The following is a 14,207-nucleotide window of genomic DNA, read 5'->3' as shown; positions in this document are numbered from 1 at the left end:
GACTATGATCCATTCAGCAATTCCCATTCTGAAGCAACTTGTGAGAAACTGAAGAGTTCTCAGAGACAATCCATGAAGGGAACACAAAAACTAAACCCACATGTTTAGTGTTTTTCAAATAAAATAGTCTATGCATGCAGAAAACATTAATATTTGACCTAAAACTCACAAACCGACCAAGACCCAATGGTTGAGAGTCAAAGATAGGCAAATTATGCCTAGAAATGAGACATTTTTAAATGGTGAGAATAATTAACTACTGATGCAACTCATCAAAGATCATGGTGAATTTTTAATGATCTTGCAACAAACAATTGCCTCTTTTTAGGAACACCAAACCTTAGGTGAACTGCCCAGATAGAATTTGCAGCATTTTCTTTTTCCTTTTTTTAACTGATACTCCTCTTGTCTGAGAGACAAGTAAGTTGCTCTCAGCTGACTTCACTTTACCCCTTTTATTTTTTGCATCGGCATAGAAATGAAAGCCTTGTTGGCATATCCATGGAAAATATACTGGGCTTTCACACTTCCTGTAACTTAGGGCCAAATTACCTTTTAAACAAAGCTAGTTAAAACCTCTTAAGGAGGAAACATATTCCAGAATTGTTTCTTAAACTTGCTAGAATAAGAAAAAAATAAAGACCAAGCTGAAAGCTTCTCAGAGCCTTAGGTTCTCAGCACTCCTAATCTCAGCCAACAGATAAGCACAAGTTCATTTCTCATTGCAAGAGACACCCCAAACTCCCTGGAGACCTGAATTGGCTGCTGTGGCAGCTCTTCATTAAGCAGCAGTGTCCTTTGCAAGCAGTGCCACACCCGCCTGTCAGCAGCTTTAACTTGTTCCAAAGGACTCTCGCCCCATGGGAAGCCCAGAAATTATTTCTTGGCCTCCATCCTGGAGAAGGGGGAGGATTGAGAGTAGGTTCCTAAAGGGTTTCCTGGGAAAGCAACAAGTGATGAATGGTTGTGCCAGCTAATCTGCTGTGGGAACAGGGTAAAGCATGCTGAGTGACAAGGTCACTAGGTTCTTCATTTGCACTAGTTAGTTCAAGTGCCAGAGCATGGGAGAGCAAGCAAACAAGCAGGAGTCTGGTCGGGTGCAAGTTATTCCCAAAGCAAGCTTTCTCCAAAGCTCGGCTAATCTAATGAAATTTCTAAATGTTAACGTCCAGTGAAATTTCTCCCAGTCCTCTAAACTGTTATTTCTATCAAACAGTCTGCACAAAGACCCTTTAAAAGTCCAGCTGTTTCAGATCAATGAAAACATCTGTCATAGAAAACACTAAAGAAAAAGCATTTATTTGCTAGCAAAATATTAAAATGAGCCCCTGGTACTTCCTGCATTATTTATATTTCCTTCCAAAAATGTCACTGTTTTCACACTTTCTCATCTTCCAGAAACGTCCTTCCAATCCTCTACAAAACTACTGTCCTCTGAACTCCATGCCTCTGAACCCTCCCTGTTCCCTGCTTCCTAAAGCATCTTCAAGTGAAATAGTTGTAGTTTACCCTTAGCCTTATGAAAAACAAGGATATGAGAAGGGGCTGAGTAAAGTGGAGGAACAGGACACACCATTCACGTTTTGCTGCATGCAGCTTTCTACGCCACTGAAAGATAAACTGCCGTCTGTGTTGGCAAGGGAGGCAGTCTGGCGGAGTTACCCTCCGGAAAAGACCCTCTAGAAATAGCTCCTCTTCTTCAGCTAATGACGTGACTGCAAGGAGTCCTCGCTTTGCACAAGTCCCCCAGTGGCTGGCCTGGCTCCTGGGAGAGCTGGTGGGAAAAGATCACTTGACAGGAGAGATTGACTCCAGCTGGGAGACACTAAAAGAATAAGAGCAAGCTGGGTGAGAATTATCTCCGTTTCTCTGTCCAGCGCAGGACAGAGCATCTGCCACAGAAGCAAGGGAGATCCTGGCTAAAAAGCAATTCTGACCAGGTCTATTAAAACCTGACTACGTTTGAGAGGAACACAGCCCTCTCAGGTCAGGCCTAAGGCTTCTTCCCACCCCCAGCTTTGGGTACACCAATAAACAACAAATAGTTGTTTATGCACAGCCAGATAAGTGATCCTGGGCTCAGTCAGCAGAGTTCACTGCTATGCCCCTCATTTGCAACATGAGCTTTGAGTCTGACCACTCTGTGCATGTCCAGGCTGTGCAAACACGCTCCTGTCCCACTGCAGGCCACTCATGTGGAGTGGCATAAGTCAATACTGCAGAAAAACAGAAGTTCAGCATAAGCCTACACTTAATTATCAGGAACATTCAGAACAACAAGAGTAAGGTCTGTGAGTTTGCAACTTCCCAACCCACCTTCATAGTCTCAGGAAAAATCCAAAGTTTCTACTCAAGAGGTGTAAATCCAGAAAAAGCTAACAACAAGATTTTAGAGGAAACTTGTTTCCTGTAATGCTCAGTACCCCTCTCAGAACAGTGGATGCTTGATAATATATTTTTTTTTTTTTGCAATTTGACACTTTCTGAAGTTTCATTCCTTTTTGAAGGAAACATCTAGAAATTTTATAAAACATGGTATACTGTTAGCAGTGCTCCCAAGAGACTAATCATTTCATAGTGTATAGGTGGTTTCTAACTCTAAGGCAGAGCAATAAAAGTGTTATTTTATTAGATATTAATCCCTCCTTACATGACTCAAACTTTCTGAATGCAGAGAGCTTGGAAACTGTGAAAGGACCTGAGGAACGGGTGGTGGAACCTCTTGTTTCCAGGAGTCCTGTCAAAGCCTTAACGACTGGAAGTCATTACCATCCAAGCAGCCTCTAGTTTCTCTTTGCAACTACCTAGTGGTCTCTCTTTGCAGGTATCCCTAGCACAAATACACCTATTGCAGAAGGTGCAGAATGAAAAGCTTTGGTACAGGAATAGAACTATCTTCATTACTTCCTAACTGCAACCTTCTCAGGCCAGGAGGAAGGCGCTGAGCCAGTGTGAGAAAGTGAATTTTTAGATAAGCAGTCAGGTTGGGATCACACTCCTCACAACACATAAAATAGGAGCTCAGAGACAAACCGATGCAAGCAAGAGCAGTGAGTGACAACCCTGCCATGCCATCCTCAGCCTTTTCCTGTTAGACAGCCAGCTGACTACTTTGATTAAAAATATACGTGTGTGTCATGGGAAGTCACAGCTGAACTCCATCAGCCTACACTGCAACGTGCTGAACACAACGTCCAAATGCACAGCTCTTTCAGCCTGAACCAGGAAATTGCAGCAGCAAACAAGCCTGACTGAGAACCCAGTGACCTCTGCCCACTGATCTTCCTGAAGGACACAAGCCCAGATCCCCTCTGGGAAGTGCAGAGGAAGGAGAACCTCACAGCTTCAGGTGGTAGAAAACTGCTTGCTCTGCAAAGCTACCGGAAACAAGGCACGCTACGCTGAACCTCCTCATCTGAACAATGCACCAGGCACTTTGGGAGACAGGTTAAGGAAGTTAGGGGAGAGTAGCAGTAAAAATAAGTCAAATTACAGTGCAGAGGCTCTGCCTCTTCCGTAACTGCTACTAAGACAGGATAGTGATGGGTGTCTTGGTTTTTGTAAACACAAATATTAAAAGCACAAAGATTTCCAGGGCTGGCTTAAATTCTTCACTGTGTGTTTTCCAATGAGAAGTCACTGATCCCTTTGTTCAAAAGTTGCTTCAAAATTGTACAGATATTTGCACTTGATTTCCTCAGCAAAAACTATTCTCTGGCCCAGCTAGTATCAGAAAGCCACCAGCCTCCTGAGATGTAGGGACTTTCTCCTCCTAGCAAAAGCAGTTACAAAAGAAGAAATGAACAAGATGGCAAAATAAAGAATCTTTCCAGCTGAGAGGGCAATGCCTGAGGTACAGAAAGGGAGTCGGGGTTTTTTTCAGCTCTGTTACTCAATTACTGTGAACTTACTTTAGTCCCTTTCTGATTTCTAAGGCTGCTGGATGCTGTCCCAGGAAACAGGAAAAGCTAATATACTTGGCTCATGGACTGAAAGCAGAACTTCTGTTTCTACATGCACATTATAACAATAAAGTGCATATATGCTTTCTACCTCTAAGTCACCAGATCTTTGTTTCATATCTGATTCTTGTTGCTTCCAAGATGAACCTCTACTTCCGTGGCACAGGTCAGGGCATCAGATTCAAAATGTTCTCTATCCCACAAGCCATAATTTGTCACCATGTAAATCTTGCAAGGAGAGGCAAAGATAAGGTGGAATAGAAGTATACAGGAAGGTTACAATAGTGTAATGGACAAAGCCTAATTTAGAGGATTAAGCTGTGCAGGGTGGAAGAGACAGGGCAAATGCTTGGAAAAGTACACTGAAATCCACCCAGGTGACTTGCATGAGAAAAATCTACATAATTACATGTTTCTGTGGCTGTCATTACATCTTGACTACAGACAGTAGAAGAACCCAGAAAGAGCTCAGACCACACCCTGATTTGCCGTTCACAGTCACCTGCTTTGGAGAGACACATAAATCACACGTTTTTATCTGTGTTTTTAGAAAACAGAATGCTTTTCTTAACAACTCATTATGTAAGGCAGTTCCTGCTGCCAGCATTCCACAGTGCAAGAAAGAAGGGAATTGATTGCATAGAAGGGTGGAGACAAATGTACTCTCAAAGTTAAATGAGTCAGCTTGGAAAAACTAACTCAACACAACCTAAAGAGAAAAGGGACAAACAGCAACACTGCCTGACATAAAAAATCCTCTCAGAGGACTCAGAGCAGGGCCAGCCAGAGGTGCTGCACGTTGAATGACGGAGGAGGCAACCACGCTTACCACCTCCACACCAGCCTCATTCCAGACCTTTACCCTTTTCCTGAAACGTTTTCTTGAAGAATCCACGACTGTTGGAGGGCAGCCCTGCCAGCTGCCTGGCTGCAATCCCTTATGTAAACCTGGCAGCAAGGCTCCTGAGTGGTAAGGCAAATTATTACTTTGGATAGGGACTGAATGTACTGGCATGACAGACTTCAAAAACAAAAAAACCCCAAACCTAAACAAAAATAGTCAGCTAAGCAAACAACACTAGCCCCCCTGTTTGATTTGTTCTGGCAACAGGCACCCAAGTTCTTAGCATGTGCCAGAGAATAATGTTAAGTTTTAAACCGCAGCTGCTCAAAGGAAAGCCAACAAACAGGGAAAGTGTTTACAGTAAGCACACACTTCTCAGTGTACAAATACGTTTTCATACAATAACAATAATGTTTTCATACCTCAGCAACTAACAGTGAAAATATGCAGTGTCATTAAGAAGAGGGCACAGCAGGGTACATTAAGCCACCCCTTAATTTAGGGAGGCTACTATGCTCCTAGGCATGTGATGCCTTTATTTTCAGGACATAGGCCAGATATAAGGATCTTTGTGAACAAAAGGTTGATGTAAACAAACCTTCTCCTTGAGAACATGCACGTGTTAGAAAGCCAGCACGGGGTATCTGTGCTGGCAAATCTTACTGCAGCTGTGATGCAGTCACAAACAGGAATTTATGATCTTTGGCACACAAAGATATGGCTATGAAATACAGAAGGCAATGGCTGGCTTACTGAACAACTGCTGTGGTTGCTCTAAGCTTTGGCTCTCAGGAACTGCAGAATGTTTTTCACGGTCTGGCTGCCGTACACACACCCATTACTCAGCCCCCGACCACTACTAGCAAGGAAGGGTGCCCAGCCCCACTGCTTTGGTCGATATTTCCACGCACAGAGCCTGACAGCACCGCAAACAGCAGGGTGCTGTCCCACTGATGGTTTCTCCTTCAAAACGGTACCAGGATTGCAGAGAGATGTAGCTCCAGCAAGTGCTAGAACAGACATATACAACAGCAAAGCAAATTTCAGTGCCCTTTCCTGGGCAAAAGTTCTATAATGGTGCTTGTATATGAAGTTTAGGACAAAAGGCTGAGAGCATTGCTTGCAAGAGGCCCTCCTAATGTGTATCCACTTAAATCATAACATATCCTATCCCTCAATTAAAATCCATTTGAATCTGTTATTTGAAGTGGTTATTTGAAGTTTTAGTACCTCTAAACACATCCAAAATCACACCAGTTCCTACTGCAATTATGTATGTCACATCTGAACCAGTTTTGAGCAGATTTTTCCTTCTAGATAGTAGAAAGAAAGAGGGACCCAAACAGGGACTCTGAGGTTCACAGAGGTGCAAGCCCACCCTAATACCCTCTCACTGAAGGTCTGATGAGGCCCCAAGGAGTCCCATTCCCTCCAGCCCACACCCTAGTCCCAAAGCTGCTGCCTTCCCCAGCCCCTGAGGTCTGCAGTGAGTCCTGTGGTTCTCAGCCAGGTAAAGATAAAGTATGTGTGTGGTTCCCAGGGGCTGGAGGTTTGGCTGCCCTGCTCTGAAGCTCTGCACAGGAGCTCTTGCAAGAACAAGATGAGACTCACAGATGTAACAGGCTGCATATTGCCTAAAGATTTCCACCCTTCTTTCAGAGGACCAGTCTCTCCTCTCCTGCTGCTTCCTTTCATTCATTCTCCACTGGTTTTGGAGTTACTGGAAAGATGCATTATAGGTGTGCTTTTCTGCCACTGCATAATTAGCAGTTTGTCCTTGCACACAATTATGATAATGAGGCAGTTTTCAAAAGAACACATACATTAAGTGCTATTGGGGATTTTGGGTACATAGAGTTAATCCACCTATTTTGGTCAAAAAAAGAGAATGTATCAACGTTACAAACAACATTTTCTTACAATAACTGTTGAGAACAGAGGGTGATACAGATTTTGTGCTCTGCAATGTTTTGACTGCAACTGATATTTTGCATATTTCAAACTACATCAGCACTTTCAAAAAACCCTGCAATAAGGAATGACATACCTGTTAGGAGGCATAACATGACTTTCAATATTTAAAAAAAGGTAAGTCAATCTAGGTAAGTCACAACCATAGTTGCTACTTAATACACAAATCTTCACTTTAAGGACAACTCTATGAAGACACATACTAAGAGGTATTTCACATAGTATTAAAAATTACTAATCAACCAGAAGTCTCTCCTTTTCTCCCTGAAGGCCTCTGTTCTAGTGCCAAATGCAACTGATGGAAAGTTTATTAAAGATTGCAGTCCTTGCTGGAGGGGGCCTTACAGGCTTAGTGTGTGTGGTTATTTCTTTACTGTTAAATACTCGTGAAGCTGCTGAAGATGGAGTTCTGCATCTACTGTTGTGTGTAACCCTTCATCCTCTTCTAATTCACCCATATCATGGTATCTGAGCATGGAAAGGGAACAAACCACCATTGTTTTCATGAAGCACTAAATGATTATCACTGCCAAGAACAACCTTTATTCCTTTCTAACAAAGATCATGTCATAGCTAAGCAGATACAGCAATTTCATTATAATGTACCTGATAATTACATATAATTAATGATAACATTTATTTGAGAACTATTAGTACCTTGTGACACAAAACCTCCCAACAAGAATAGCAATGTTTGCAAACCACTTTATAATCTAGGTCGGATGCCAGAGTCCTCTTGAAAAAGTTGGAAACTCCTAAAAATAGCCTTGCACTGAAATAAAACCAGGTAATACCTCAATGTGAGCTTAAATTACACAGGAGTGACCCACTGCTTTCAAAAGCACGTTTAAAACCACTTCTGATATATCAGAGCACTACATTAATGCCAGGGAATACAGGTTTCTGCCTGTTGCACAGACACCTCAAGTGTGTTATGTCTGCTAGAGACCTCTCTGTGCTCTTTCTCTCAGGGGTATTCCAAGGCCTTGTCTCCATCCCATCCTTCCCAACAACCTGCCATCCTGGTGCTGGGTAGGAAACAACAAACACTACCCGCTCAGCAGATCACTGACAGCAGATCACTGACACAAAAGTACCGGACACGAAGAGCGGTGTGGATATTCAAGCCAATTAGGTAAATAAGTACAGAAGTGTGATAGAGGACAGAAAACTAGGGCATGCTTGAACAAAATGGGATTACAAGAGAATTAATTTCTACAGCTTATTAATTTCCCAGATAAAATAAGAGATCTTAGATTAGACATCTTTCACCCCAAGGCCTAAGCATGAAGATTAGGCTTCTGCCTAATTACAAACACATTTCATTTGGTGCTTAATGTCCTGTGCCGGTATTGGCCCAACTGTTCCATACTTGTACTCTTCTAAGCAATTACACATTGACAAGAAAGTATGAATTACTACAGCAAATAATTACATCTTTTGGGGAATGTTCTCCTAAAAGAATAGCAGTTTTTGGGGTAATCTCACGAAGTACGTCAGTCACACATACCTTCCCAGACACAAGACTCTTCAGTCCTTTGTTTCAGCCCTAGAGCACTTCATTTCCCTTTACATCCTGCAACACGCAGCAGAATACAGGCAGGGGCACACTCTCTGCCACTCTCCAGCATACCAACACAAGAAGCTGTAGCTTCTGACCCAGCCCCACCTGCTTGGCCCCGTCTAGCTGGTAGAACTATATTGCCTTCTCAGTTTTGCCAGATGACCTGCTCTGGTAATTGTTTCCTAACTCATCTCAGTCAAAAGGAGCTGGATTAATGAAGCCACGTAAACAAACCTGATATGTTCTGGGTGCAGGAGCTTTGGGGGAAGTTTGGGGAGAGTGCAACTAGAACTTATGCAGCTAGAACTTAGAGAGCACAAGTGCCTGCAAGGGCTTCAGAACCATTACTATGAATCAAAATCTGGTGTCAATGCCTGATTTGCTAACTTGTAAATTGAGTGCTGTCTGTCTGCACTAGTGTTGAGAACAGCACACATCTCCTGCTAACACAGTGAAGTCACTCAGTTATGTGTCTGGCAGCACTGCCTCTGCTTTGTGTTCCTGTTGGTGTGCTGAGACTGCGGTGTTGTGTTTCATGATATGTAAATAGCACCATTTCCCACATTAGGCCAACTCCTTATTTCAGTAGCACACTGCAATTTCCCACAGTAACCTGAATCCTTCATGTGCTGCACTAGACACAAGAGGAGAGAGAATGACAGACTCAATTCAATATCCTGAGAACAAAAAAAAGATCCTGGTTCAGCCTGATGTTCTGGGAAGGACTTTACAAGAAAGCAAACTGCCCATCACCTGTTCACCTAATAAACAATGTGCCAGCAACCAAAACTCAAAATAATCTTTTAAGAGAGATACTTTTGTAGATGCTTTAAACCAATAGACTCTCATAGATAAATTCAGACAGGTAATCTTATAGATATTCTCTATATATTCTTTGATTCTGTCATGTCTGAAAAATAGTAGTATTAGCATTGTTATAGCCAGAAAGAGAAAACCCTCCAAAATCCCTTCCTTTTGGACTGAGAGTGAGAATGAAGTCAGCCATCTGTTAACACTTAAACTGGGCAGATCAGATACACTTGATTACTCAGAGGAGACACCTGACATTGCAGTTACATCTTGTGCTTGGTGTAATTTCTAATGCCTGATTATATATCAGTCCTATCCATCTGCACTCCTTCACCAAGCAGCCTACCTTCATATGCTTGAAATTTTATGTTGGAAAGGCAAACCAAAGCACACAGCTGGCTTTGGAGTGTGTAGATTTAACAGGAATAGGCACATTAATTTGCCTTAGACCCCAGCATATTTTGTAAGTGTTCAAAAAGCCCAGAGCTGGAGGTGCAGGTACAAAACAAACAAGGAGACAAATACAAAGACAAGAAAAGAACACTAACCTGGAGAAAAACACATCACTGTTAGTGAAGGAGATTTCATCTGTGAAGTCCATCTCCTTCCCACGTGAACCACTGTCTGTTAAATGGATGTTGACCCGAGGTATTCCATCTGACCGGCCTGGTTGTGGTACTCGGCACATTTGGCTGGATCGTTCCACTGTGGAATTGGTCATCTATGGAAGTAAGGAGAGAGGAAATTGAAATGTGAAAGGAAGAAAGGCCAGAACGGCCTTTTCAGATAATCTGTAACAGAAAGACATTCCGTACCAGTGCACAAGCAGCAAAGAATAAGACAAGGTACAAAACAATATTATAATATATATATAAGTCAAACATTCTGCTTGATAAAGCCTATTTAAAGAAAATAAAGGTGTGTCTATTGAAAGAGCAGAGGCAAGAATGAAATTAAGAAAAGAAAGGTAAGTAAAATAAACTTATTTTCTGCATCACAGGAGAGAGATTAAAAAAGTTTGCACTGAATTTGCTTCTTGACATGACTGGAGAAATAGATGGTAAAAGTAGTTATATACCTCTTCTCAACCTCCTTCACACCATTTTTAATGACAATTGATATCATACCCTGGAAAAAAAATTCTCAAGAAGGATGAAAACATTATGGATTGGTGCTCTTTGCTGAGGACTGGTGTATGTCTTGGTCTGAGCCAGGACATAGAGTTGGAAGCTGGGCTCCCTAAATATAAGCAAAGTTTCCAAGCACCACTGAATCCATCTACAGGAAGGCCAGGGCTCTTGCTCGGACCTATCAGGGAAGCATACAGAACATAAGAAATAAGATCAGACAGCTGTCCAGCATCAGCAGCAGATAAAGAATGCCCAGGGGAGAAGAGGAGCAAGTTCAGGGGTCTGCCCTTCATGCACTGCCCCAGGTTTTGGAATTCCGTGTTACAGGACCTTTTCTTGACTTGGTCATTGCACCTGTTTCACTGTGTTTTATCAACAAACATTGAACCTAACCTTTGTGACTAAATTCAGTTTTCTCTTGTGTTCACTTCTGTTTTTAGCCTTTGCAAGATCCTATGACTGGGAGTTTCACAACATTGTTACACATTGATTAAAATAAAAACCCCACACTTCTATTCTAGATATGGCAACAGTCTTTTCCTTGTTTTTGAATTGAGAGAATTTGCCAGAAATAATGCTGATGGTTCCTAATGGTTTTAATTATCCATTTGTTTACCAGTTCTGCTGTCTGCTGTAGTTATTATAAATCTGTTGGACAGTAAATCAGAATTCCTGAACTCCTAAACCCTTGTGTACCTGGCTTACCCTAAGATTTTTTGTAAAATTTTTCATTATACTTCTGTTTCTAGTGCTTTGTTCCACTCACAGTTGCTTTCAAATGCTTTGTGTGTGTGTTGAAAAGTTTCACAGGACAGAAAGCTGCTTCTTACTGAGCTCTGAAGAGAATAAAATGAAAAATAAAACATGTATCAGCAGCAAAGGGAAACCAGAGATATATGTTGAGAGAACTTCCCAGCTTCAGCCTCTGCACTGCATGCTCTTGGTGAGATCCTGCCTTCGCTGACGTCAATGGGCATTTTGCCCAAAGTCAAGATCTCACCTTTGTACCCTCTGCTGTCTTCCAGCCATACAGCAATACTCTGTTAGCCCACCACCTGCAGCAGTCTGTGGCTGTGGGCACCATGGGAACTGGCTCCACAGCACATGGACACCAGGCTGTGCCTCTCAGCTGCTACAGAACGGCAGCAGCCTTTAAAAGGGGAAAACCACGTCTACAGGGAGAAAGGGAGACAAGGAGTTTTACAGGAAAGAATACACAACAGGAGGCAGCAGGGCCTGGGATCTGGAGGCACTAATTCACTGAATTCTGATGGAATGGCTGTTAAGCTCTTTTTTTGCCACTGAAAACTTACAGCCAGCCATTTTAGCTTTTCTGCAGACTGTTGTCTGTCATGCTTGCATGGGGACATAGAATCACAGAATTGTTTAGGTTGGGAAAGACCTCTAAGATCATTAGTCCAACCATTAATCTAACACTGCCAAGTCCACCACTAAAACATTTCCCTAAATGCCACATCTACACATCTTTTAAATCTCCAGGGATAGTGATTTAATCACTTCCCAGGGGAGCCTTTTCCAATACTTGACAACCCTTTCAGTATACCTTTCAGACTAACCCTATCCAGTTGAAACCTCCAGTGGCACAACTCAAGGTTGCTTCCTCTTATGCTATTGCTTGCTACTGGAGAGAAGAGACTGATCCTCACCTCACTATAACCTCCATCCAGGTAAAGATCACACCTCAGCCTCCATTTCTCCAGTCTAAATATCCCCAGCTTCCTGAGCCGCTCCTCATAAGACTTGAACTCCAGACCCTTCACCAGCTCTGTTGCCCTTCACTGGACTTGCTCCAGCACCTCAAGGTCTTTCTTGTAGTGAGGGGCTCAGAACTGGACACAGCACTTGAGGTGTGGCCTCACCAGTACCAAGTACAGAGGGACTCTGTATCACTGCCCTGGTCCTGCTGGCCACACTATTTCTGATACACAGCCAGGTTGTCACTGGCCTTCTTGGCCACCTGCTGTCTCATGTTCAGTGGCTGCTGACCAGCACTCCAAGTCCTTTTCTGCTGGACAGCTCTCCAGCCACTCTTTCCCAGACTGTAACGCTGCCTGGGGCTGCTGTGATTCAAGTGCAGGACGCGACACTTCGCCTTGTTGAACATCATACAATTGGTCTTGGCCCACCCATCCAGCCTGTCCAGATCCCTCTGCACAGCCCTCACATCCTCCAGCAGATCACCTCTTACTGTAGCCTTTTGGTGCTACTTCACCATGAGCCACTAGAGCTGATGTCATGCACATCACAGAAGCTCTTCACCAGAGTAACAAAAATGGTGACTGTACATAAGACAGACCTCTAAACCAGAACAGATCCTACAGATTTTTCCATTATTGTTCTACAGAAGCACACGTGGGTGTAAGCAAAACAGACATAATAATAATAATAATGGCCAGTCTTCGCGAGCGAAGATCCGGGGAAGGTCTTTCCACCTTCCAGCCTGCGCATTGGATTTTTTAGGTGAGACACAGTGTGTGCAGAACTGAGCCCACCCTTTAATCCTAAGGTTCATCTGCCGGGGCCAAGCGAGCTTGGACGGTGGCAGCGAGGTCCTCAGGACGTAGGTGGGTTGCCTTTAAGGGCTAACGAGCCCCACCTGCCCGGGAGTGGCCCTGACCGGGAATCGAACCCGGGTCTCCACGGTGATAGCGCGGCGCCTTTACCCCTAGACCACCAGGGGCTCCTAAGCAAAACAGACAACTTCTACGATATATTACATATGGTAGTAGTCATTGAAGCCTGGAGAACAGCAGGACACAAGCCTTTCCACCCCTCCCCTACCATGTGCATCCTGATTTCAAGAACACAATTTACAAAGCTAATAATTTTGCTACCAGGTACTGTAGAATCTGCCTTACCCAACAATAAGCACTAGCAAACAGGCGACATCTGCTGAGCAGCGCATATCAGAATCCTTCTGTACAAATTGTTCATGGACTTTACACTGATTTACAGAAGCTCCTTGTACTAGTGAATTCTATAAAAAAAAATCTATTTATTATTCTGGTGCTCTAAAAGGAAAAAAAAAATCCTTTAGGCTTCAATTCTCATTTTCTGGCAGTAAAAGATCACTTGCATGCAGGCACTTCCAATAAAAGGCATGCTAATCACACACAAGTTCTGCAGGAAAATTCTGTTTGAAAGATCACATTCACATTTAGGATTACCACTGCATTTTTTAGAGCACTTCAAAATCCTTAAGAAGTGGAAGGAACCAATGTTATCCATCCGCTGTTCCAGATGGTCTATAAGCTAGTATTTTGATAGCTTTGGAAAACAACATCATAGCACTGTAGTTATTTCTTTAGCCATATAGTCTGCAAGTAATAGCAACTTATACCTGAATTGAACTTACATAGACTTTCTTTCTGTATAAAACCACTTTCAGTTGCATCAGTACCAAAATACACTGAGGAGCAGGGAGTTGGACACAATGACCTTTATGGGTCCCTTCCAACCCGAATTTTTCCGTGACTCTATGTAGAAAAAAATATTCCTTGAACTCATACGCATTAAAAGTTAAATGAATGTTTTTCATTTAAGTATTGTGTCTTCAATCCTTATCAACAATAGGGAGGAACAATGTTTGCTGCCTCCTTCCACAGTTTTTACAGACCATGTGAAAAAGCCACCTGCACAACTCACGTAACAGCTGCAATTTGCTGGGGTGCCACTGAGATGAAGATATGTCTGTGGGCAGGCAAAGACTTTTGTAATTTGAATTCCTCAAAAAGCAGATTAAAGAACTACAGTGAGAAGCAGTTTAAATGCTTTTTTGAGTGGTGGAGCTCTCAAACAGAAAATTTTTTGGCAGACTTCTTTGTTCATGCACATGCATAAGTTTCATGCAATTAAGCTAGAGAACATTACCTTACAAAGTGAGGACAACAATGCTATAGGTTATG

General features: G+C 42.7%; 1 protein-coding gene across 3 annotated transcripts in view; it reads right to left on the bottom strand.

The window, feature by feature from the left end:
* Window positions 1–14,207, bottom strand: part of FAM13A (family with sequence similarity 13 member A) — a 128,213-nt gene that overhangs the window by 64,339 nt on the left and 49,667 nt on the right. For all 3 annotated transcript variants that reach the window (XM_050337880.1, XM_050337881.1, XM_050337882.1), the window contains exon 6: window positions 9,700–9,872. In XM_050337880.1, the coding sequence (XP_050193837.1) occupies window positions 9,700–9,872 (173 nt within the window). The remainder of the gene's footprint in view (window positions 1–9,699; window positions 9,873–14,207) is intronic.

Source organism: Myiozetetes cayanensis, unplaced genomic scaffold (genome assembly GCF_022539395.1).
Source record: "Myiozetetes cayanensis isolate MyiCay16 unplaced genomic scaffold, myiCay2020 scf7, whole genome shotgun sequence".
Classification (NCBI taxonomy): domain Eukaryota; kingdom Metazoa; phylum Chordata; class Aves; order Passeriformes; family Tyrannidae; genus Myiozetetes; species Myiozetetes cayanensis.
The sequence above is the reverse complement of the archived record's forward strand: the minus strand, read 5'-3'. Positions and strand labels throughout refer to the sequence as shown.